This window comes from Mustelus asterias, chromosome 23, assembly GCF_964213995.1.
Source record: "Mustelus asterias chromosome 23, sMusAst1.hap1.1, whole genome shotgun sequence".
In the NCBI taxonomy this organism is placed as follows: Eukaryota; Metazoa; Chordata; class Chondrichthyes; order Carcharhiniformes; family Triakidae; genus Mustelus; species Mustelus asterias.
In genome coordinates this window covers 66,861,469-66,886,854 of record NC_135823.1, presented here as the reverse complement: position 1 = coordinate 66,886,854, position 25,386 = coordinate 66,861,469, and the positions used below count along the sequence as shown (strand labels likewise).

Genomic DNA, 25,386 nt, shown 5'->3' with positions numbered 1-25,386 from the left:
CATAGGCCCTAAGCTCTGGAAATGCCTCTTAAAACCTGTCGCCCCTTAAAACCTACTCCTTGATTAAGCTTTTTGTCACCAGTCCTAATTTTTAAATTTATGTTTCAGTGCCAGATTATATTTGAAATAAAATGCTGTTGGACATTTTAAACCTTAAAGGCATTACGTGAATTTAAGCTGCTGTGGCTCACTTCGGTAGGCAGGGCTGGTTGTTTTTCCCAGAGGCACTGCACCCTCGAGAGTTAACCTTCTCCCATATTATTCATTATTAAATGGCAGAAATGCAGAATGATTTCATTTACGAAAGAATCCGAAAGGAGAAAATATATTTTTTGGTGCAATCTTCCTCGGAATGTTTTGGGTCTATAGTTAAAATTTTAACCTTTCTTTCATTCAGATGTTGACTGAACAATATATTTCCTGCTTTAATTGTAGCTTTTAAGCATTTGTAGTTTTAATTTAATGTTTGAAATATTTGATAGGTGCTATAAATTTTGAATCATATATTTTATTCTTAATTACGTGACTAGTGCTTTCAAAAGTCCTTTTTTCCATCATCATAGAACATCATAGAATCCCTACAGTGCAGGAGGAGGTCATTCGGCCCATTGAGTCTGTACCGACCACAATCCCACCCAGGCCCTATCCCCATAACCCCACATAATTACCTAGCTAATCCCCCTGACACTAAGGGGCAATTTAGCATGGCCAATCAACCTAACCCGCACATCTTTGGAGTGTGGGAGGAAACCGGAGCACCCGGAGGAAACCCACGCAGACACCGGGAGAACGTGCAGACTCCACACAGACAGTGATCCAAGCCGGGAATCGAGCCTGGGTCCCTGGCGCTGTGAGGCAGCAGTGCTAACCCACTGAGGCATTGTGCTACCGTCCCACATTATATCTACATTTCTTGACCAGAGCACTGGACAAATAGCCTGTCCCTGACATCTGTCATTATTGCTATCTCGGCAGGCGGTAGAAAATCTGAAATTGTTTCAGAGCTGATTAACCCACTTTTCAGTGTAAGCAGGATAGGGTGGCACAGTGGTCAGCACTGCTGCCTCACAGCTCCAGGGACCCGGGTTCGATTCCCAGCTTGGGTCACTGTCTGTGTGGAGTTTGCACGTTCTCCCCGTGTCTGCATGGGTTTCCTCCGGGTTCTCCGGTTTCCCCTCTCAGTCCAAATATGTGCAGGTTAGGTGAATTGGCCATGCTAAATTCTCCCGAACAGGCGCCTAGGGGATTTTCACAGTAACTTCATTGCAGTGTGAATGTAAGCTTACTTGTGGCTAATAAATAAACTTTAAACTTTTTAATGCACGTATAAAGATGATGTGCGAGTATTGTACTGAGAAAAACTGATTTTTGGTGAAAAGTCTCTTAGAAAATTTGTTTCTGGGTGTGGTGCCTCCCTTGTTTCCTGTTGTACTTGTGCAAGTCTCTATTGGAAAGTCAAGATTGTGTCCAGCCTAGCTCGTTTCACTCAGAAACCACATGTAATTCCCCTGACTAAGCAGTGGTCAGTTTTGTACTGTATCAGTATTTCTCAATCTCAGTTTAAAGCGTTTGGTTTAGAAATGAGATTTCAATGCAGTTAGCATTCAGGGCTGATTGCATAATAGAAGCCAGATTGATCAGGCCTTAAAACATATGGATTCTTTTGTAACATTAGCACGCCAGGTTTTCATTGGTGGTTATCAATCCGTCAGTGCGTTATCTTGAAATGTTACTGTGGAGCAGTTTGCAAGTGGGTCTGACATGGCCTCTTCAGCTCGTTGTGAGGCAAGGAAACTGATTGGAGTGAAACGGGGCTATGAGAACCGACAATCCTTGTAGCAGCCTTACCAGGTGATGTGCCCCGTGTGGGAAAGAAATGGCTTAATCTTCCTGTTGAAATCACAAAACCACAGGGACCTTCAAGGATTGTGCATAAAGGCAGCAGTTCCTGTGGATAATTGGTGTCTGGCAGGAATCCTGAGGGGGCTGAAACTGACTCACTGACTGCTCTCTGTACCGGGGCTGATCTGATTGGTACTCTCACGACAGCCAGGTCTTTGGTCTGCCTCTCAAAAGCAGATTCCTGCAGTACTGTTGCAGGCTTCTGCTGTGCAAACTGGAATGCCTGACATATTTTCTACGTACTTCAATGGAACTAATTTACAAATCAGAAGCAAAGTATCGGGATTCCGTGAGATTCCAAGCAGTAGCAGATGGCTCTGCTGGAACCAGATAGCTTCATTGTGTTACCGAGTAAATTCAAATCAGGTGAATGTTTTATCTTTTCTGTGACTTTCGGGATGACTTTCTTAATTCAGAATGATTTTTATTCCAAGCTGTGCTCCCGTGGCTAGCTGTGTTGATTTACTTTAGACTGAAGGTGTTGAGCAGATAACTACGTTGTATGACCGATTGTCAGTTGTTTTGAGAGGAGAGAACTTGGAATCATAGTGATCAAAAGGTGTGGTGAAAGCCCCTCATTGCGCGGTGGCACGGTGGTTAGCACTGCTGCCTCACGGCGCCAGGGACCCAGGTTCGATTCCAGCCTCGGGTCACTGTCTGTGTGGAGTCTGCACGTTCTCCCCGTGTCTGCGTGGGTTTCCTCCGGGTGCTCCGGTTTCCTCCCACAGTCCAAAGGTGTGCGGGTTAGGTGCATTAGCCATGCTAAATTGCCCCTTAGTGTCAGGGTGATTAACAGGGGCTACAGGGATAGGCTGGGATTGTTGTTGGGCTGAATGGCCTCCTTCTACACTGTTCTATGATTCTAAGGTTTACTTGATATGAAGTATAGAGCGGTATTGTAGCACAGAGGTTAGCACTGCTGCCTCACAGCACCAGGCACCCAGATTCAATTCCAGCCTCGGGTAACTGTGTGGAGTTTGCACGTTCTCCCCATGTTGGTGCAGGCTCAATGGGCTGAATGGCCTCCTTCTGTACTGTAAAGATTGTATAGGTAGCAAATGTGTTGCAGTGTACCCAATGAACGGGGCAAACCATTCCAGTGACGAGTTGATATTGCCTGTCCAGATAAAATACAACAAGTGATAATTATATTTAAACAGAAGAATCCAAAGTTAGGTTGCTTAACCCCAAACGGTTAAGATATTTATAGACATTACTCATGGACCACAGACAGATCAATGTTACTGAAGTGATCTGGGACAGCTTAAAACCAGTCAAGCACAAAACGACTTGGGTCTTATACAAGAATGATTTGTTTATGCTGTTGTATCGCTGTTATGTACCTATATTGTAACTTATAAAGATTTTTTTAATTGCCCAAAGCATTCTTGCTCACTCATTCTATGATGTTTTAAAATGAAACATTAGTCAGACTGTCTTTTAGTGCGGTTTATAGAACTTTTTTTTTGTGTGAGAAATTGTTGCTGTTACACTTGTGTAGTCCTAATGGAATACCAGTCTGCAGAATCAGGGTAAGAGGACAGGAATGTTCACAGAACCAAATGAAAACATTTATGATGACAATATCGCCTGAGGGGATATGAGCAAGGTCACGAGGGGGCAGGTCAGAGGTTAATGCTGTACATTTAGGCTATAGTAACAGCATTCACCAAACATTTAAGATTGCTAAATCCATCAGGATTACTGGGAACAAGCTTTTCCCTAGGGTGCTACTAAAAACCACCTCTGTATTTTGAACTAATTGGCTTTCTCTGAGCATGTTCAGTATGAAAAAAATCATTGGTTAGATGCAGAGTGGATTGATACCAGTTGGATTGGTTTTAGAATTTTTTTTCTTGTCTTAACTTTTAGTGTTTAAAGTAAAATATTGGTGTAAATCATGCTGGACAAATAACGACGAGTTTGCAGTGTTGTTAATATCTGAATTGGCTAACAAGCGTGAGCAAAGAAGATATACTCTGAGTTACAGGATTTAAGCTGCTCGATCATTTGCTCCACAAGAACAGCCGCTCACCATCAACCTACTGGATGTTTTAAGAACTTCCTGGATTTGCGCACTATTTGCCAGTTGTTATATATTGTTATATTTGTAAAGAGCTGGGAATTGGGGTGGCACGGTAGCACAGTGGTTAGCACTGCTGCTTCACAGCTCCAGGGACCCGGGTTCGATTCCCGGCTCGGGTCACTGTCTGTGTGGAGTTTGCACATTCTCCTCGTGTCTGCGTGGGTATCCTCCGGGTGCTCCGGTTTCCTCCCACAGTCCAAAGATGTGCGGGTTAGGCTGATTGGCCATGATAAAATTGCCCCTTAGTTTCCTGAGATGCGTAGGTTAGAGAGATTAATGGATAAAATATGTAGGGATATGGGGGTAGGGCCTGGGTGGGATCATGGCCGGTGCAGACTCGATGGGCCGAATGGCCTCTTTCTGCACTGTAGGGTTCTATGATTCTATAATTTACTAGGAACTAATTGTTATGTGTATCTGGGGAATCACATTTCACGAATGCACTAGGGAGTCATGTGATGTGTAACAGAACCAGTCAAACTGGCCCTTCCTAGCAAGGCAAATGTTAAACAGAAAGAGCTCTCATCTTTCTAAGCTTTAAGTGTGATCACTACTCACATCTGGGATCCAAAAGGCACTAAAAACACACACCGTCAGTTAAACTCACGATGGAAATTTAGAGTTTGTACTTAACTTCGCAAGTACCCACAACAACGGAAATTCTTAATGCATTGCCAAACAACCTCTTGGGGCCCAGAAACAGCTTAAACTGTTGCATCTCATTCCCGCATGCAGTAAATTCTTCTTTGGAGATTTAAAAATCTTTAAAATTTATATTTTTACATTTTTCTTTATTTTCCCTTTCTGCCTCAATTGTTTTATCTCTCTTAATCCTCTTAAAATAGGGCGGCACGGTGATTAGCACTGCTGCCTCACAGCGCCAGGGACCCAGGCGGCACAGTGGCACAGTGACTAGCACTGCTGCCTCACAGCAAGAAGTTTAACAACACCAGGTTAAAGTCCAACAGGTTTATTTGGTAGCAAAAGCCACACAAGCTTTCGAGGCTCTGAGCCCCTTCTTCAGGTGAGTGGGAATTCTGTTCACAAACAGAACTTATAAGACACAGACTCAATTTACATGAATAATGGTTGGAATGCGAATACTTACAACTAATCCAGTCTTTAAGAAACAAAACAATGGGAGTGGAGAGAGCATCAAGACAGGCTAAAAAGATGTGTATTGTCTCCAGACAAGACAGCCAGTGAAACTCTGCAGGTCCACGCAACTGTGGGAGTTACAAATAGTGTGACATAAATTCTGATTCTAGGATCGCATGATAAAGACTCAGGAGGAAAAAAGCAGAAATATTTATGTGAAATAGTGTGACATAAACCCAATATCCCGGTTGAGGCCGTCCTTGTGTGTGCGGAACCTGGCTATCAGTTTCTGCTCCGCGACTCTGCGCTGTCGTGTGTCGCGAAGGCCGCCTTGGAGAACGCTTACCCGAATATCAGAGGCCGAATGCCCGTGACCGCTGAAGTGCTCCCCAACAGGAAGAGAACAGTCTTGCCTGGTGATTGTCGAGCGGTGTTCATTCATCCGTTGTCGCAGCGTCTGCATAGTTTCCCCAATGTACCATGCCTCGGGACATCCTTTCTTGCAGCGTATCAGGTAGACAACGTTGGCCGAGTTGCAAGAGTATGTACCGTGTACCTGGTGGATGGTGTTCTCACGTGAGATGATGGCATCTGTGTCGATGATCCGGCACGTCTTGCAGAGGTTGCTGTGGCAGGGTTGTGTGGTGTCTTGGTCACTGTTCTCCTGAAGGCTGGGTAGTTTGCTGCGGACAATGGTCTGTTTGAGGTTGTGCGGTTGTTTGAAGGCAAGAAGTGGGGGTGTGGGGATGGCCTTGGCGAGATGTTCGTCTTCATCAATGACATGTTGAAGGCTCCGGAGGAGATGCCGTAGCTTCTCCGCTCCGGGGAAGTACTGGACAACGAAGGGTACTCTGTCCACTGTGTCCCGTGTTTGTCTTCTGAGGAGGTCGGTGCGGTTTTTCGCTGTGGCGCGTCGGAACTGTTGATCAATGAGTCTAGCGCCATATCCTGTTCTTATGAGGGCATCTTTCAGCGTCTGGAGGTGTCTGTTGCGATCCTCCTCATCCGAGCAGATCCTGTGTATACGGAGGGCTTGTCCGTAGGGGATGGCTTCTTTAACGTGTTTAGGGTGGAAGCTGGAGAAGTGGAGCATCGTGAGGTTATCCGTGGGCTTGCGGTACAGTGAGGTGCTGAGGTGACCGTCCTTACAGCGCCAGGGACCCGGGTGGCACGGTGACACAGTGATTAGCGCTGCTGCCTCACAGCGCCAAGGACCCAGGCGGCACGGTGGCACAGTGGTTAGCGCTGCTGCCTCACAGCGCCAGGGACCCGGAGAGCACGGCAGCACAGTGATTAGCGCTGCTGCCTCACAGCGCCAGGGACCCGGGCGGCATAGTGGCACGGTGATTAGCGCTGCTGCCTCACAGCACCAGGGACCCAGGTTCAATTCCGGCCTTGGGTCATTGTCTGTGTGGAGTTTGCACATTCTCCCTGTGTCTGCATGGGTTTCCTCCCACAGTCTGAAAGATGTGCTGGTTAGGTGAATTGGCCATGCTAAATTCTCCCTCCGTGTACCTGAACAGGCGCCGGAGTGTGGCAACCCGGGGATTTTCACAGTAACTTCATTGCAATGTTAATGTAAACTTTACTTGTGACTAATAAATAAACTTTACTTAATCCAAGTTTTGTTTCCATTTCCCTACCTTATTTTATTCCAAATTGTTCACTTTTCTTATCTGTTCCTCAGGTTTTTTTTAAATCCTTAAATGTTAGCAGTTAAGGAGAAACAGTGCTAGTCTTGTTCAGTGAGGTCCAGCTACCCCACTGTCTCTGTCATATGATTATCAACTTCTGGCTTCCAACAGTTTACAGGGGAAAGACATCTTTGAGTTGAAGGTTGCAAGACAAATTCAAACTAATTTTAACTTTCTTTGTTCAGCCGGGCAACATGGTTGGTGCAGGCTTGGAGGGCTGAAGTGCCTGTTCCTCTGCTGTAATTTTGTTTGTTCTTTAATGGTACATGCCCAATTGTGAGATACATTCAACAGGATTTGGGCCATCATTTCAATTGTTCTATAAGCTAGGTAGACTTTTTTAATGTTTCATTCATGGGATATGGATGGCCAGCATTTATTGCCCATCCCTAACTGCCCTGGAGGTAAAGATTTCCCATAAACATCTTCTGATTCTAGGGCAGAGTGAAGGGAGCTGGTTCTGCCCTACCTGATCCAGGGTCTGGGATTTTACACATTCCCACCCTCCCTGGAAGCAGACTAGGAGGCAGGCAAGTTGAGAAATCAGGTGGAGGTGTCTGTGTCTGTCCCACCACCACTGGCAAGCTGCCAGCAGTGGAGAAGGTGGCAGATGGCTTGTCCACCCTTAGACCAACTGAGGCCCTTAACTGAAGGGACCTGTCAGAGTGGCACTGGTGAACTGCAATGCCATTTAGCTGCACCTTGGGCCTCCTTATGGCTGTGGCCACTCCTGGCAGCCACTCCTGGTCTGATGAGCTGACAGTCGTTTAATTGGCTGGCAGCTCTTAGAGGTGGGACATCCTCCTTTCTATGGAGAGAACCCATGACAGTAGCCAATCAGCTGCTTGCGGATCACAAAATCTGGTTGTGGTTTCTGGGGCCGACAGAGGCAGAGAATGTCCCTAAATCTCTGGCCAGAGGACGAGGCCAAAACCAAGTGCCACATTATTATGCTGCATAGAAGAGAATGCCTCCAATTAGTTTTCAGACTTGTTCTGAGTTGGCTGTATTCGGGTAGGATAGATACTAAAATTGTACCCTTTGTCCCTGAGCTAAGGAACCAAAAAGACATTATTCATGGTTCCTGCTCTTCAGGATTCAGTGAACCCCAAGGAAAGGTTTTCATGTGATGGTCAGGTGGCCATACAATTGGGCTAGGTTGCAGTGTCACTACTTGTTGGAAAAGATTGGCAAAAATCATTGGCTAACTTTACACAGGGAGAAGACATCTCTCTCCAGCTGAAACCACCACCTTGGGAGAAGAACAGCCAAATGAAATGTGAAATGATAAAATATTCTGCTGACTTGCACTAATATAACCCAAATTCATGATTTTCCCCATCCTATCTGCCCAAAAGTATCCCAGTGCAAAGTAAGGAGGATTATCCCAATATGGCTTACGTGAATAATATTGATGATGCTTTTACTATGTTCAGTTACTCAACACCTGGATGTAACGTGGCGATTCTGTACTTGAGTAAATTCTGTCACCGCTGACTCATCTTCACAATGCGCAAGTGGCTTGACTCCCACATATTGTCTCCTCCATTTCCTCTGTTTACCACCCAAGACATGACTTTCCTGAATTTTGCATTGTCTGTGCAACCTGAATTCTCTGTCCATTTCTGTGCACGGTTTAGCTGCTGTTCCAGGTTCTAACCCTTTCCTGCCTTCCTGCCTTTCATTTCTGCCCTCTTGAATATTTATGGTCTCCGCTCACTATCCCAATCCACCGCCACAGTCTTGCGACTACCGTGTCGCATTTCCACACTTGGATAAGCCCACAACTAACTGTCTGTCTTGTTACTTTTCAAAATGTCACCTGGCACTGCCTTCTCACACATAGCAACCCCACTGATTCATTGCCTTGTCCCATCAACCATCCTGGACATTGGGGATAATCCTGCCAACTTCTGTTCAATTATACCCACCATGCCCCCTTGAACTCTGCCAGCCTTTCTCCATCTTGCCCTCCAGAATATACCTTTGTTTCCCAACAAGGTTCTTTTCATCCGTGACCTTATCAAGATGGTTGCATTTCTATCATAGCTTCAGGAAAAATTTGGCATGAATGTGGCAATATCTTGATGCCTACTGCAGCCTTTCGGCCTGGCTTTTTTAACCACTCACACCTTTGTAATGGCCTTTATCACCAAATTACACCTTGACCACTTCCCAACTCTTGTGGTAGCGACTCGTGTTTTTAAATTCATTCATGGGATGTGGGTGCTGCTGGCTCGGCCAGCATTTATTGCCCATCATGAAGGCGGTCTGAGCTTTCTTCTTGAATCACTGCAATCTATGTGGTGTAGGTGCACCCTCAGGGCTGTTAGGGAGGAGTTCCAGGATTTTGACTCAGCGACAGTGAAGGAACGGTCGATATATTTCTAAGTCAGCATGGTGAGTGGCTTGGAGGCAGACCTCCCGGTGGTAGTATTCCCATTTATCCGCTGCTTTTGTTCTTCGAGATGGCAGTGGTCATGGGTTTTGAAGGTGCAGCCTAAGGAGCCTTAATGAGTTCCTGCAGTGTATCTTGTAGATGGTACACATGGCTGCCTCTGTGCATCAGTGGTGAAGGGAGTGAATGTTTGTAGATGGGGTGACAATCAAGTGGGCTGCTTTGTCCTGGATGGTGTCGAGCTTCTAGAGTGTTGTTGGAGTTGCACCCATCCAGGCGAGTGGAGAGTACATCACACTCCTAACTTGTACCTTGTAGAAAGAGGCTTTGGGGAGTCTGGAGGTGAGTTACTGCAGGACTCCTAGCCTCTGACCTGCTCTTGTAGCCACAATATTTATATGGCTAGTCCAGTTTGTTTTCTGGTCAGGTTGGAGAAACTTGGTTTGTTCTCACTGGAACAACGGAGGTTGAGGGGCGACCTAATAAAAGTCTACAAGATTATGAGGGGCATGGACAGAGTGGTAGTCAGAAACTTTTTCCCAGGGTGGAAGACTCAATTACTCGGGGGCATAAGTTTAAGGTGCGAGGGGCAAAGTTTACAGGAGATGTACGAGGCAAGATTTTTATACAGAGGGTGGTAGGTGCCTGGAACTCGCTGCCAGAGGAGGTGGTAGAAGCAGAAATGATAGTGACTTTTAAGGGGTGTCTTGACGAATACATGAATAGGATGGGAATAGAGGAATATGGTCCCCGGAAGGGATTTTAGTTCAGTTGGGCAGCATGGTCGGTGCAGGCTTGGAGGGCTGAAGGGCCTGTTCCTGTGCTGTAATTTTCTTTGTTCTTTGTTCAATGATAACCTCCAGCATGTTGATAGTGGGGGATTCAGCAATGCAACCCCTTACCCTCTATATTACCCATCACCTTCCACTCCTTTGATTTCACTGGCATTCTGTCCTCCTTTTAACATTTCCCTTCAAATAAACTTCCCGACACACATTCGTGCCCCCTACCTCCACCCCAGTGGTTATCAGCTTACAATCTCTCATTATTACAAATTCATATCAACGAAACCTGTGTTGCAATTATTGAAGTTTTCATGTTTTATGAAATCACACCATAAATCATTCTACAGCTGCAAAATAAACTCCTATCTGTGGCAATTGTAAATCTGTAAAGAGTACTGTTGGTATTGTTAAGTGTGTCAGTTGGGGCTGTTGTTTTTGTAATGGACTTCTTGAGTTATGATGCTGGCTTCTTTGTAGGGAAATCGGTATTGTGCACATGGGACAAGCTCTTCATATTCCACCTTTTTTGAAATGATTGTTTCTTCAGATTTCTTTTTTAAAATTCATTCATGGGACACTGGGGCGTCGCTGGCTGGCCAGCATTTATTGCTCATCCCAAGTTGTCCTTGAGAAGGTGGTGGTGAGCTGCCTTCTTGAATCGCTGCAGTCCATGTTCTGTGAGTTGACCCACAGTGCCGTTAGGGAGGGAATTCCAGGATTTTGACCCAGCAACTGTGAAGGAACGGCGATATATTTCCAAGTCAGGATGGAGAGTGACTTGGAGGGGAACTTGCAGGTGGTGGTGTTCCCATTTATCTGCTGCCCTTGTCCTTCTAGATGGAAGTGGTCATGGATTTGGAAGGTGCTGTCTAAGAATCTTTGGTGAATTGCTGCAGTGCATCTTGTAGGTAGTACACACTATCTATAGGTAGTACACACTATCTATAGGTAGTACACACTATCTATAGGTAGTACGCACTATCTATAAGGTGCATTGCATCTTGATTTTGTGGGAACAAAATATCTAATTTTGAGATACCATTATGATATAGTCCAAGCAGAAGTAGTACAAGTGAGTTTAAAAATATATACTTCTGCACTGAGAGTAAGTAATTTTGTTGAGGGGCTGCCAGAGTGCTGACAGAGCCTTTGTAGTGGAATACATTGCTGATTTTCGTTGATTGTGAAACCCGAACAGGATTGTGAAAGGCCTGGCTGGTAGTTTGATGCAGTGAACACCTTTGCGACTCATATTGATGGAAATTATTTCTGAATTCTTGCCATCGATATATTCGTATGATCTTCTTGCCCCAGCCCTGCGACCGTTGAATGTCAGGAAGTGACCTATTAAGTGCCAAATTATAACGATTGCTGGCCTAAACATGGCAAGTTCCTGGGAGAACAAAAGGTGATGACGCGATATATTTTCTCAATATGGTTTTATTTTTGCACAAGTCTGTTGTGGGTCTATTAAAAGCTGACGTCACCCATAATGTTGCCTGGTTTAATAGTTCATTTCACAGTGAGTAAGCTGTGGAAATCTGCAAAATTCACTTTTCCACAGGAGTCTGAATGGCTGAAAATAGACAGAATTGCAAGAAAGTACAAGCGAAGGGCTGAAAATGTGAGAATAAGTGAACAAAATACCACTAGGTTTTTTTTAATTCATTCGTAGGACATGGGCGTCGCTGGCTGGCCAGCATTTATTCCCCATCCCTAGTTGCCCGAAGGCAGTTGAGAGTCAACCACGTTGCTGTGACTCTGGAGTCGCATGTAGGCCAGACCAGGTAAGGACAACAGATTTCTTTCCCAAAAGGACATTAGTGAAGTCGATGGGTTTTTCGACAATTAACAATGGTTTCATGGTCATCAGTAGATTCTTAATTCCAGATATTTTTTATTGAATTCAAATTCCACCATCTGCCGTGGCGGGATTCGAACTTGGGCCCCCAGAACATTAGCTGAGTTTCTGGATTAATAGTCTAGCGATAATACCATTAGGCCTTCACACAAAGTGTAGCACATAGTCTCATAGTTGGAGCATAAGATCACCCCCAAGTTTGGTCCCTGGTCTAGACTTACCTGGCCAGCTATGGTACCGGGTCCCCTTGGCCAAGCAAGAGGAAAGTATCTTGGAAGGAATTTCTATTCCTGATTCTTATCTGTGGCGCTGGGCTGAACATTATGGTGGGTCTTCTTTCTGATCTCACAAGAGCTGGATGGTTGGTTACTTTTCAGCATCGAGATCATTGCGGGCCAAGGGCATGGAAGCTGTATATTTCACCCAGCCCTGCCTCTTTGTATTAAACACAGGCATTTTAAATAGTGATCCAGAGACCCAGGGTAATGCTCTGGGGACCCGGGTTCGAACCCCATCATGGCAGGTGGTGGAATTTGAAATAATTTTCTTTACAATCTGGAATTTAAAATGTAATTTTGACGATGAAACCATTGTCGATTGCCGCAGAACCCAATTTGATTCACTAATGTCCTTTAGGGAAGGAAATCCACTGTCCTCGACCTGGTCTGGCCTACATGTGACTCCTGGCCCACAGCAAAGTGGTTGACTCCTAAATTACCTCTGAAGTGGTCTATCAAGCCAGTCCCGAAAACAATAGAAGGAGAACCATAGAATCCCTATAGCACAGAGGGAGCCCATTCGTCCCATCTAGTCTGCACTATCTCCAAAAGAGTATCTTACCCAGGGCCCCACACTAACCACTGTGCCATGAAGCCATCCCTAACAGCACTGTGGGTGTACCTACTGCGGTTCAAGAAGGCAGCTCACCACCACCCACCTGAAGGACAGTTGGGGATGGGCAATAAATGATGGCCTGAAAAGCGATGTCCACATCCCATCAATAAATTATTTAAAAATCAAAATGTAACATAGTAGAAGGCTATTCGACCTGTCGTGCCCATACTAGCTGTCTGTAAAAGCTTCTCAACCCTTACTTATATATCTTTCTTCAGTCTGAAACACAACCACTTGCTGTTTTCTGTCACTCAGCTACCTTTGTATCCATGCTGTTAGTGTCCCTTTAATTCCAATATTTTCTGTTATGTGTCACTTTATCAAGAGCCCTCATTAACCGTGTTGACCCATGTTATTTCATCGAAATATTCAATCAGATTAATTAAACACAATTTACTTCCAAAAAATCCGTGATAGATTTCATTAATTTACTAGTTTGCCACCAGGACTTGATGGTTTGAGTTATAAAGAGAGGCCGGATAAACCGGGGCTATTTTCCCTGGAGCGTAGGAGGCTTAGGGATGATCTTATAGAGGTCTATAAAATAATGAGGGGCATAGATAAGGTAGATAGTCAACATCTTTTTCCAAAGGTAGGGGAGTCTACAATTAGAGGGCATAGGTTTAAGGTGAGAGGGGATACAAAAGGGTCCAGAGGGGCAAACTTTTTCACTGAGGGTGGTGAGTGTCTGGAATGAGCTGCCAGAGGTAGTAATAGAGGTGGGCACAATTTTGTCTTTTAAAAAGCATTTAGACAGTTACATGGGTAAATGGATATAGAGGGATATGGGCAATTGGGACTAGCTTAGTGGTAAAAACTAGGTGGCATGGACAAGTTGGGCCAAAAGGCCTGTTTCCATGCTGTAACCCTCTATGACTCTAATTCACATATAAATCCAAGTGACTGTTACTTTTGTCCTAGACAATCATTTCTAAAAACTTTCCCACCACCAAAGTTAAACTGACTGTGCTGTAGTTGTTGGACTTATCATTACACTGTTACATTCCCTGTTGATATAACTGGACAGGAAGATCCCAGAATGGAACCCTGGCTCAAGGACCATAACTTTTATTTTTTCTTTATAAAACGCGGAGGAACAGAATCATAGGACTGCTAATTAATTGTAACAACAAGAAAAAAACTTGTCAAACATGAAAAATTGGATTGCTATACAATACTCATCTACTCCCCCTTAGTTTAACAAATACACACAGATTTTAAGATTAGCATAGATTACAAGTTACATTTTAAGCTACGATGGTCTCAGTAACACAAATCCCTTTTAAACATACACATTGGCTGTAGTCAAATAGACACGCTCTGCTCTGAACCCAGGTTAGTGTCTGTGGATTTCTCCTCGGAATTCCCCAGATGATTGTCATATGAGAGGTTCCAAACTCAACTCCCAAATCCCATTTTAAAATCTTCTTTCACAATCATACTTTCCAATAGCGGATTGCATTCTAAAGTCCAGTCCAGGTTTTCCAAATGGCTCTTTTAAACAAAGCTTCCATTCCACTTGATGATGTAAAACCTGGATCCAATGTACATCACCCTTTTTAGGATTTCTTCATCTTGACTGCTGTGTAAGTATTGACACTTGCTTTAACTCTCGATTCCAAGACTATTAAAATGGCATCAAACTTTTGATTTACCTCTGAAGTTTGCTTTCCCACTTTAAATCTGGTTACCCCAATTGTCTTTTTAACTCAGAACAATTTGGTAACTTTTCCTTGAATTGTTTTGAACAACATCTTGGTCTCTGTTCTCTTAACTTCAGTCATCTTTAGTCATTCTTTCTGCCCCAATTACCCAGTTATCCGGACAGTAACTGGTTCTTAAGGAAGCCTGCCTCTTTGCAGCTCCCATCCTGTCCAGTCTTTCTTCTGATGTGGAGATGCCGGCGTTGGACTGGGGTAAACACAGTAAGAAGTCTCACAACACCAAGTTAAAGTCCAACAGGTTTATTTGGTAGCACAAGCCACTAGCTTTCGGAGCGCTGCCCCTTCATCAGGTGAGTGGGATTTCAGTTCACAAGCAGCGCATATAAAGACAAACTCAATTTACAAAATAATGGTTGGAATGCGACTCTTTACAGGTAATCAAGTCTAAAGGTGCAGACAATGTGAGTGGAGAGAGGGTTAAGGACAGGTTAAAGAGATGTGTATTGTCTCCAGCCAGGACAGTTAGTGAGATTTTGCAAGCCCAGGCAAGTCGTGGGGGTTACAGATAGTGTGACATGAACCCAAGATCCCGGTTGAGGCTTAGCCGCTTACTCGGGTAAGCGTTCTCCAAGGCGGCCTTCACGACACACGACAACGCAGGGTCGCTGAACAGAGACTGATAGCCAAGTTCCGCACACATGAGGACGGCCTCAGCCAGGATCTTGGGTTCATGTCACACTATCTGTAACCCCCACGACTTGCCTGGGCTTGCAAAATCTCATTAAGTGTCCTGGCTGGAGACAATACACATCTCTTTAACCTGTGCTTAACCCTCTCTCCACTCACATTGTCTGTACCTTTAAGACTTGATTACCTGTAAAGACTCGCATTCCAACCATTATCTTGTAAATTGAGTTTGTGTCTTTATATGCCCTGTTTGTGAACAGAACTCCCACTCACCTGATGAAGGGGCAACGCTCCGAAAGCTTATGGTATTTGCTACCAAATAAACCTGTTGGACTTTAACTTGGTGTTGTGAGACTTCTTACAGTCTTTCTTCTGGCAGAGCTGAAATATGTTTGCTCCCTGATGTCTTTCTGCAACTGCAATATATCCAGATAAAACTAAAGCTGAAGAGCTTCTCTATCTTAAAAGGGCTTCCAGTTGCTAAGCAATACTCAAATACTTCTGCTGGCTTATTTACTCTTTGCACCATAGCCCTCTCTGAACACAATAGAAACACAGTTGGTACTTAACCAACCCCCACACACACATCTTTGTCCAGCATGAATCTAACTGTAGCTTTTACACTTCCTTCCACAGAAACATTAAATTGAATGCACTTCAAACTGTACCTTACTTCTAAAGTTTAAAGTTTATTTATTAGTCGCAAGTAAGGCTTACATTAACACTACAATGAAGTTACTGTGAAATTCCCCTAGTCGCCACACTCTGGTGCCTGTTCGAGCCAATGCACCTAACCAGCACGTCTTTCAGAATGTGGGAGAAAACCGGAGCACCTGGAGGAAACCCATGCAGACACGGGGAGAACGTGCAGACTCCACACAGACAGTGACCCAAGCCGGGAATCGAACCTGGGTCCCTGGCGCTGTGAGGCAGCAGTGCTAACCACTGTGCCACCTTGTTTACCAATATAAATATAAATCCCTTAAAACTATCTTTGTTTTCCTAGCAACATCCTTTCTTGAATAACGATGCAACATTTGCAATTCTCTGGCACCACCTCTGTATCAAAGAAAGATTAAGGGGTGGATGGAAGCTTTGCCGAATCCTCTTGCCCTAATTTCGACTTTGGCTGTTGAGTCCTGTTTGGAGTGAGGAGCATCTAGTCCCAAGTCCTCATACGATTTTTCACCCCACTAATCGTTCCTTTATTCTGTCTCTGCTGTGTCCCTCTCTTTCACTAACCCACCTGGCCAAACTTTCTTTAATGTTTCAAGGCAGTGAGGGGCAACCTAGGCAGGTGGATGGGCCGCAATGAGTGTCCTTCTATATCTCGGTGGACCACAATGTTGAAACCGGACATGTTCACTCACCACGATTTGTAAATATGATTTAATAATGTTTCATACATGCTAAATATTTCGTAAAAGTTGTATAAAATGCTTAATCATTCATCTGTATATTAATAGAACTGTCATTAACTTCAATCTGTAAAAACAAAAGAAATATTTACACTTTGGACTCAGAGGGAGCACACAGCGCTGGATGTTGTATGCAATCAGTACACACCTCATTCACATGCCCTTGCTTTACATGCTTTTCACTTTAGTCATACTGGTAGGAAAATACTATGTGGAAAATACTACCAGTGGAATGTGGCAACACTCTGTGTTGGTAACTGTCACTAACGTACCTATGGGCCGCACTCAAAACCCTGATGGGCCCTGACAAGGGGTCATCCAGACTCAAAACGGTGGCTGTATTTTCTCCACAGATGCTGTCAGACCTGCTGAGATTTTCCAGCATTTTCTGTTTTTGTGTGAGTGCTTGAGAACTAACTGCATGCCCTAGCTTAAGCAGTTCCAACATAGGCAGTCATTTGGCATCTACTGAGCAACGTGGAAGTTGTCCAGGTGTATGTCCTTTCTACAAACAAAAAGTCCAATCCAATCATTTATCATGCATTCTCATTCATCAAAAGCATGGTGCTTGGAGTTATTTTTGACGAGTCGTCAGCAGTGTTAACAAATGGCACTCAGCAACGAGTAAGTGGCTCATTGGTCAATTTGGGCTTTTACCAGAAACATTTGGCTCCAAAGATAGACACACAACTTGAATGCAGAGGGTGAGGGGAGCGTGACTGCTCTTGATATCAAGGCTGCACCAAGGAGTCCCGATAAAACTGAAATTAATGGAGATTGCGGAAAATTTTCCATTGGCTAGAGTGACCTTTGACGTAAAAGATTGTTATTGAGGTTGTTGGAGACCAATCATCTCAAGCCTGGGACGAGGCTGCACAATCGTCGAGCACAATTTTAAAGTGATTGACAGCCCAGAAAATTAGTATTAAAGTCATTACAATTTATATAAACTAATTTATCAGATTGAGACATCATTTCCACTTTTTATTGTCCCTCAATGTAATATTTGCAGTGATTTAGTTTGGGCAGTGAAGAGCCTGCGTGGTTTTTATTTGTCTAGGATTGCTGTGAGCTGATGAAATGCCACCAGCAGTGACACCACGTTGATTTTGGGTTGTCTAAGCAAATAATGGAGCTAAAATAAAAAGAACAACTCTAGCTGATCTGAGATAAAAGCATTTCCTGTTTTGGTTAAAAGTTACAAAAGATTGCTGCAGTCACTGTAACTATATATAATACCTTATTCTCCTTGAGATAAAGTTCTAAAGTGGAGATGCATAATGATACATGGGACACTAAAACTAATATCATTTGCAGGGGAATTAGAAGGGATGGAACCAACCTTTACTAAGCTGCTTGAAGTTTTTACCCATTCCTTCATGGATGTCCCTGGCTAGGCCAACATTTCTTGCCCTTGAGAAGGTGGTGGGGTGCTGCCCTCTTGAACCGCTGCAGTCCATGTGGTGAAGTGAAACAACCAAGTCAAAGCTGTATAATTATTCACGAGTAATGCCACTTGAAGCATCTTGAAATGGGTTAATGAAAGATGACAAGGAAAGTAGCATCAGAATGACTGAACTGAGTTAAAATTATATTTCTGACTAAAACGTATGGACGCTTCCTTGCTGCCACCCAGGGGGTGGAGGGAAAGATTTAAGTTAAGTTTATTTATTAGTGTCACAAGTAGGCTTACATTAACACTGCAATGAAGTTACAGTGAAAATCCCCTAGTCGCCACACTCCGGCGCCTGTTTGGGTACACTGAGGGAGAATTTAGCATGGCCAATGCACCTAACCACCACGTCTTTCGGACTGTGGGAGGAAGCCGGAGTACCCGGAGGAAACCCACGCAGACACGGGGAGAAATATGGAAATACGAAGAGGGGAGAAATATAGAAATATGAAGAGGGTGGAAATATGACAAAGGAAAAATATTTCGAAACTTTTATTCCTAATTATCAAGATTTGCAAACCAGACGATGCATGTTGGTGTCACCAGCATCCCCTTTGAAAACAGTAAGAAATTTCTGTGCGGTGATAGCACATAGCCTAATAGATCCACGGCACGGTGGCACAGTGGTTAGCGCTGCTGCCTCAAAGCGCCAGAGACCCGGATCGATTCCTGGCTCAGGTCACTGTCTGCACGGAGTTTGCACGTTCCACACCCCCCCCCCCCCCCCCCCCCCCCCCGAACAGGTGCCGGAGTGTGGCGACTAGGGGATTTTCACAGTCACTTCATTGCAGTGTTAATGTAAGCCTACCTGTGACACTAATAAATAAACTTAACTTCAATACTTCAATCTTTCCCTCTACTCCCAGGTGTCATAAAGGAAATGTCCATACATTTTAGTCAGAAATATAATTTTAACTGTTCACTCATTCTGACGCTATTTTCCTTGTCATCTCTCATTAATCCATTTCAAGATGCTTTTCTCGTTGACTTTGGAAAAACTGATGTCGGCCATGCTCAGATTTGTTTTATGTATGGAATGCTGTCCATTTTTCTTGGAACATCACCAAGCTCACACCCAGCTGTTCCATTGCCATATAGATGACTCTGTCCTCAACTATCCAAAGCATCTCAGCTGTATAGATGTTTTTACAAGGACACGTGGGCACTGCCAACTTCAAAAACCCTGAGTGCGTGAGTGCAATGTGATACAGCAATAGCCATTTCTTTGGAGCATTTGTAACCCAAACTGTAGTGTGTGTATTATATACAGAGGTGTGAAGTATAGAAGATGTTCTACTTAATCAATGAATTACTGCAATAGCTGCAAATACCTTTTGCTGCCTCCAACTTTCTCAATGCTGCACTAATTTTACATTTCATTATTGTGCACTATTTATTTGTAAAGGATGTATGGATAGTGTTCTATTCGCATGTTAAATGTCACAGAATGGAATGTGAAAATTCTCCAGAAGTTAGCATCAAAATAACATTGCTGAACATTTTTATTTAACATGCGCTTTCTGAAAGGTCCAATTATTTTAGTAGGCTGAGTAATGTCCAAGGGTAAGTACTATACTGGGAAATTGTGGGAAACAGTTTGGTTCAATTACTCAGTTGAGCTATTTCTTGCCTCAGACCACATGTAAGTATTCCATTGGTCCCTGATCAGGCTTTCAAATGTTGAAAGTGATTCCTAATGTTAATTTTGGCATGATCTCAGGCTGGGACTTGTGTAGCACTGCAGAACATTGCTTCTTTAAGTGGAAAACAATGACCAGTGCCAGGTTGAGTTCAGCAATGTCACAGGTTTGATCCAACAAGCCCAGCAAGTTTCTACACTCAGATGATGCACGATTTCATGCCCAACGACTGTAATTTAGTATTAAAAGTCCTCAAAGCGGCACAAAATACAAGATTTGAAGACAGAAAATGCTGGATAAACTCAGCAGGTCTGGCAGCATCTGTGGAGAGAAAGGTCCAAAGATTTGATTTGATTTATTATTGTCGCATGTATTGGGATACATGCTGTACAAACAAAACATACTGTTCATAGAGTACATAGAGGAGAAGGAAAGGAGAGGGTACTGAATATAGTTTTACAGTCATAGCTAGGGCGTGGTGAAAGATCAACTTAATATATGGTAGGTCCATTCAAAAGTCTGATGGCAGCAGGGAAAAAGCTGTTCAAGTCAGTTGGTACATGATCTCAGACTTTTGTATCTTTTTCCTGACAGAAGAAGGTGGAAGAGAGAATGTCTGGGTTGCGTAGGGTCCTTCATTATGCCGGCTGCTTTTCCGAGGCAGCGGACAGTGTCGATGGAGTCAATGGATGGGAGGCTGGTTTGCGGGTTGGATTGATTGGCCATGCAGAATTGCCCCTTCGTGTCAGGGGGATTAGCAGGGTAAATATGTGGGGTGACGGGGATAGGGCCTGGGTGGGATTGTTGTCGGTGCAGACTCGGTGGGCCGAATGGCCTCCTTTTGCTTTGTAGGGATTCTATGATCCTAAATAGAGGTAACATTTTGGGTCTGAATGATCCTTCTACAGATCTGAAATACAAGATCCTGGGGTAAAAACATCACAGGAAATTACTAGTGCTGTTGATAATGCGCAGTAACATTGAAAAAAGAGAGGTGAATTTTACTGTATGGAGCCAAGTGGCCTACCATGCCAACGCTGACTGTTGAAAGAGCGATCCAATTAGTGTATTAATTTCCTTTTCAGAAGCAATGTCTAGTTCTATAGATTTGAATGTTCTTTGAATAAAATTTTGCTCGGAACGCATTAACCTACATATCGTCTACTGTTTGCTTTTTCACTATTTCTTTTCTTGTATTAATCGCTGGATTGTCATGGCTTTAATATTTCAGGTTTTGCATTAATCGAATATAACTTCTGCATTGTATCCAATGAATGCTGTATTGTAAATTAGCAAATAAAGCTACTGAACTGATGTTGCAGCAAATTATGGAGGTGCGGTCCTGATCACCCCAGGACCCACCCCTTTGTCTTCACCTCAATTACACTCAAACTGCAGCCGATGAGAAGTAATGTTCAGAAAGTTCGCTCATCGGGGCATCTGGAAAACTGGGATTGCGAGCATTAATCAGGAGCCAACGGTGCCATTGGCTCTGTTAGAAGTGTAATTGTTATTTGGATGTTGGTGCTCTGCCTAAGTGGAGTGATGTGGAGCCACTAATAGAACTCGGCTATGCATCACCACGTAATTTTGAGTAAGGCCAGGTCTCAAACCGGGACATTAATTGCATCAGTGCTGTGGAACTGCATGGAAAATACAATCAGAATCATTAAAGAACAAAAGGAAGCCATTCGGCCCATCATGCCTGCACTCATTCTCCTGCCTTCTCCCTGTGACCCTGCACATTCTTCCTTTTCAGATAACAGTCTAATTCTCTTTAGAATGCTTCGATTGAACCTGCTTTCACCACACTCTCTGGCCGTGCTCTACTGCCCATCACCGCTCACTTGCTGAAAAGTTTCTTTTCTCATACTGCTTTTGCTTCTTTTGCCAATGACTTTAAATCTGGGCCTGCTCATTCTCAATCCTGTCACGAGTGGGAACGGTTTCTTTCTATCATAGACATAATTACAACAATTTTTAAAAGAGTATTGCTCTTGAGTTGTTTTGGTAGGCACAGTTTCTGAAATAGCCAAATTACTAACAGATGTACCGTGAGTGGCAGCGACCTGTGACAGTACAGGAGCAGCAGATTCTCTGCTTCAGTGGATTTTGTGTCTATAACTTTATGATGAAGTTTTCCTATTTTAAAGATGCAGCAGTGTAAGTGGTTGGATATACCTCAGAATGATCACATGGGTTGCTTTTTAGCTCAGCATTGCAGCCCAGGAGAGGTGCCTAGCGAGGTACAGTCATTCCTCATTCCTTGCTGCTGTCAAGGACTTCCTGGATCCTGGCTCAACAACATGTGAGCAGGTTTCCTGTCCACCCTCACTGCCGGAAAGTGGTATTGCCCCGAAATTTCTGAACAGATACAGGATTTCCGGCAATTTGATCCTCTCTGCAAGCTTTCTAGTCCACCAGGAAACCTTTTTTTTTGGGCAATCTTAGCATTCGTGTTTATTTTTCTGCTTTGTTCACTGAGGAATGAAAAAGACAGCAAAGGTACAAAGGTGATTTTTTTTTCTTAAAAAAGTCTTTAAAAATGGAAGCAGAGTCAAAAACTTTTTAAAGGGAATTTTATTGTTCCTTGAGATAGAGGAGTATTCAGAGTTTAGGGAGTGAGCTGAGGACTGGGATTAACTGAAAAAACTCTGCAGTTTTTGAAAACAATCTTGGTGTTATATTCCAGAAAGCTGGAAGGTGAAGGATAGAACTGGAGTCAATACACACATACATAAACATTTATTTTTGGAGATGCACTTTAGTACCATGCACCTCCCAGCACAATATTTGTGCTGTAGTCTGTAGGGCAATAGTCTGTAGAAGGATCATTCAGACCCAAAATGTTACCTCTATTTAGGATCATAGAATCCCTACAATTCTGTGTGGAGTTTGCACATTCTCCTCGTGTCTGCGTGGGTTTCCTCCTGGTGCTCCGGTTTCCTCCCACCGTCCAAAGATGTGCAGGTTAGGTTGATTGGCCATGCTAAAATTGCCCCTTCAAGTCCTGAGATGTCTAGAGGGATTAGTGGGTGGGATATGGGGATAGGGCCTGGGTGGGATTGTGGTCGGCGCAGACTCGATGGGCCGAAGGGCCTCTTTCTGCACTGTAGGGTATCTATCTATCTATCTATCTAATAACCACAGTTTCAGTTTGTTCCTAAGAGCACAAATCAATCCCTAATTAATGCCCGCTACCGGCATGCAATTAAATGCAATTAATAGGGTGGCATGGTGGTTAGTACTGCTGCCTCACAGCACCAGGGACCCGGATTCAATTCCGGCCTCTGGTCTATGTGGAGTCTGCACGTTCTCCCCATGCCTGCATAGGTTTCCTCTGGGTGCTCTGGTTTTCTCCCATGGTCCAAAGATGTGTGGGTTATGTTGATTGGCCCCTTGGTGTCAGGGGGGTTAGCAGGGTAAATAGGTGGGGTTACGGGGATAGGGCCTGGGTGGGATTGTTGTCGGTGCGGACTCGATGGGCCGAATGGCCTCTTGCTGCGCTGTAGGAATTCTATGATTCTATAATCTGCAATTAAAGCTAAACATGGATATGGGGAGCAGAATTATAAAGTTCGTAGATGATATGAAACTTGTAAAAGTAGTAGATAGTGATGAGGATAGTAATAGACCTCAGGAATACGTGGACAGGATAGTGAACTAGCCAGAATCAAGACAGGTGCTGACCCCAGTAGCCCTGAAGCTTGGTGGAAGGAAGTATGGCAAGTCAACAAGGATATAGACCACACTGCTGATAGTGTGCTGAAGAGGGATCCTCAACCCAGTTCCCCCACCCACTCCCTTCCCCTTCCCAGAAGCACTAATACACCCACTGCTTTCTGCCAGCACGGATTGGCGGAGAGAAACTGGGAGCTATGGTTAAGGTTTGAGGTTGTGGAAGTCAGTGGCTGAATAGTATGAATGTTATCTGTTAGCCTTTTCACATTTATCTTGATTTTCAAAGTTATTTGAAGAAAAGAGGTGAAGTAAATTCTCCTGGGTTGCAACCTATTGACTGTCCCTGTGGAATTCTTTGTGCACTTTGAACAAGTGCAGTATCCCCGATGGTAATTGAAGTCAGAATCACTCCTTTGGTCCAATCCCAGGCTTTTGGAACAGTTTGGAAACCTTCAAAAATGTTGAAAAAAGCCCATTTGGATAAAGTTGATGTTTTTAGTTTTAGAGTTTAACGTTTTGCTTGTACCATGTTGCATATTGCAAATTTCTAATGCTGGGAAAATAGTATGTGGAAACAAATTTCTGAAAGCATCTCTAGTAGTTTGTACTGACCCAGCGGACAGGTTGGACAATACCAGAGTAATATACAGCGTGCCGGGGTGGCACAATGGTTAACACTGCTGTCTCACAGCTCCAGGACCTGGGTTCGATTCCCGGCTTGGGTCACTGTCTGTGTGGAGTTTGCACGTTCTCCCCGTGTCTGCGTGGGTTTCCTCCAGGTTCTCCGGTTTCCTCCCACAGACCAAAGGTGTGGGGGTTAGGTGGATTGGCCAGGCTAAATTTCCCCTGAGTGTTAGGAGGTTAGTATGGCGAATAAGTGGGGTTATGGGGATAGGGCCTGGGTGGGAATGTGGTCGGTGCAGACTCGATGGGCCGAATGGCCGCCTTTTGCATTGTAGGGATTCTATGAACTATAAAATAGCAGTTGTAGTGCATCACAATATTAATATCTTTAACAATAAAAATACTTAACACACAAAAATACACCATACAGGAGTAAAAGGTACTTATGATGAGCACTCATGATACCGCCCTCTGATCAAACTCCCTCCCCCCAACCTTGCTACCACTAAACCACTCACCTTTGAAACTTATCTGCCCCCTTTAGATCGTCCTTTTAATGTCTCACCTGATGAAGGAGCAGTGCTCCGAAAGCTCGTGTTACCAAATAAACCTATTGGACTTTAACCTGGTGTTGTGAGACTCCTTACTGTCCCTTTTAGAAAGTTGGAGTGACTTACTTCTCTGTGCCCCAGCCACTCCACGCCATTGCTGCCAGGAGGTTACCACTCAGCCCCTGCCTCACCCAGCCCGAGGGGAAGCTTGGGTGAGACGGGCTGTGCAATTTCAGTGAGGGTAAGTCCGTTCAGAGTGCCAATCCAATGGAGATTGTCACTCTGAAAAAGTTACGGGCCTTACAGCACAGAAGCAGGTTGTCCAGTGCAACAAGTTCATGTCAGCGTTCGTTCTTCTCCCTGAACGTACCCCTCCATTCCTTTCTCCCTCGTATTTATCTAGCTTCTCTAGGTTAACTCAACTGTTCCTCTTGTTCCACATGCTCATGCCTCTCTCTAAAGAAGCTTATCTTGAATTCACTATTGTCTCCCAGCAAGTGGGAAAATCCTGTTTATGTCTGAGCAATTGAATTGTTACCTAATGGTGAAGAACTCTGTCTTCATCCTCTCCCTTCCTAGAAAAAAGAGTCTAGCCTGGAGCAGAGAAGATTGAAGGACGGCCTGATTGAGGTGTTCAAGATTGAGGGGCATGGAGAGGGTGGATAGGGAGCAGCTGTTTCCCTTAGTTGAAGGGTCAGTTACGAGGGGACACGAGTTAAAAGCGAGGGGTGGGAGGTTTAGGGGGGATTTGAGGAAAAACTTTTTTACCCAGAGGGTGGTGACGGTCTGGAATGCGCTGCCTGGGAGGGTGGTGGAGGCGGGATGCTTCACATCCTTTAAAAAGTACCTGGATGAGTACTTGGCACATCATAACATTCAAGGCTATGGGCCAAGTGCTGGCAAGTGGGATTAGGTGGGCAGGTCAGGGCCTTTCATGCGTCAGTGCACTC

General features: G+C 44.2%; 1 protein-coding gene across 15 annotated transcripts in view; it reads left to right on the top strand.

Moving 5' to 3' along the window:
* mrtfba (myocardin related transcription factor Ba) overlaps nt 1-25,386 on the top strand; it is a 297,785-nt gene that overhangs the window by 176,381 nt on the left and 96,018 nt on the right. The window contains exon 1 of one of the 15 annotated variants that reach the window (XM_078240873.1): nt 2,021-2,268. The exons of the other annotated variants lie outside the window; for them this stretch is intronic. Coding sequence (XP_078096999.1) covers nt 2,214-2,268 — 55 coding nt within the window. The 5' untranslated portion in view covers nt 2,021-2,213. Of the gene's footprint in view, nt 1-2,020; nt 2,269-25,386 lie in introns of those variants that run through there. 15 annotated transcript variants of the gene reach the window in all.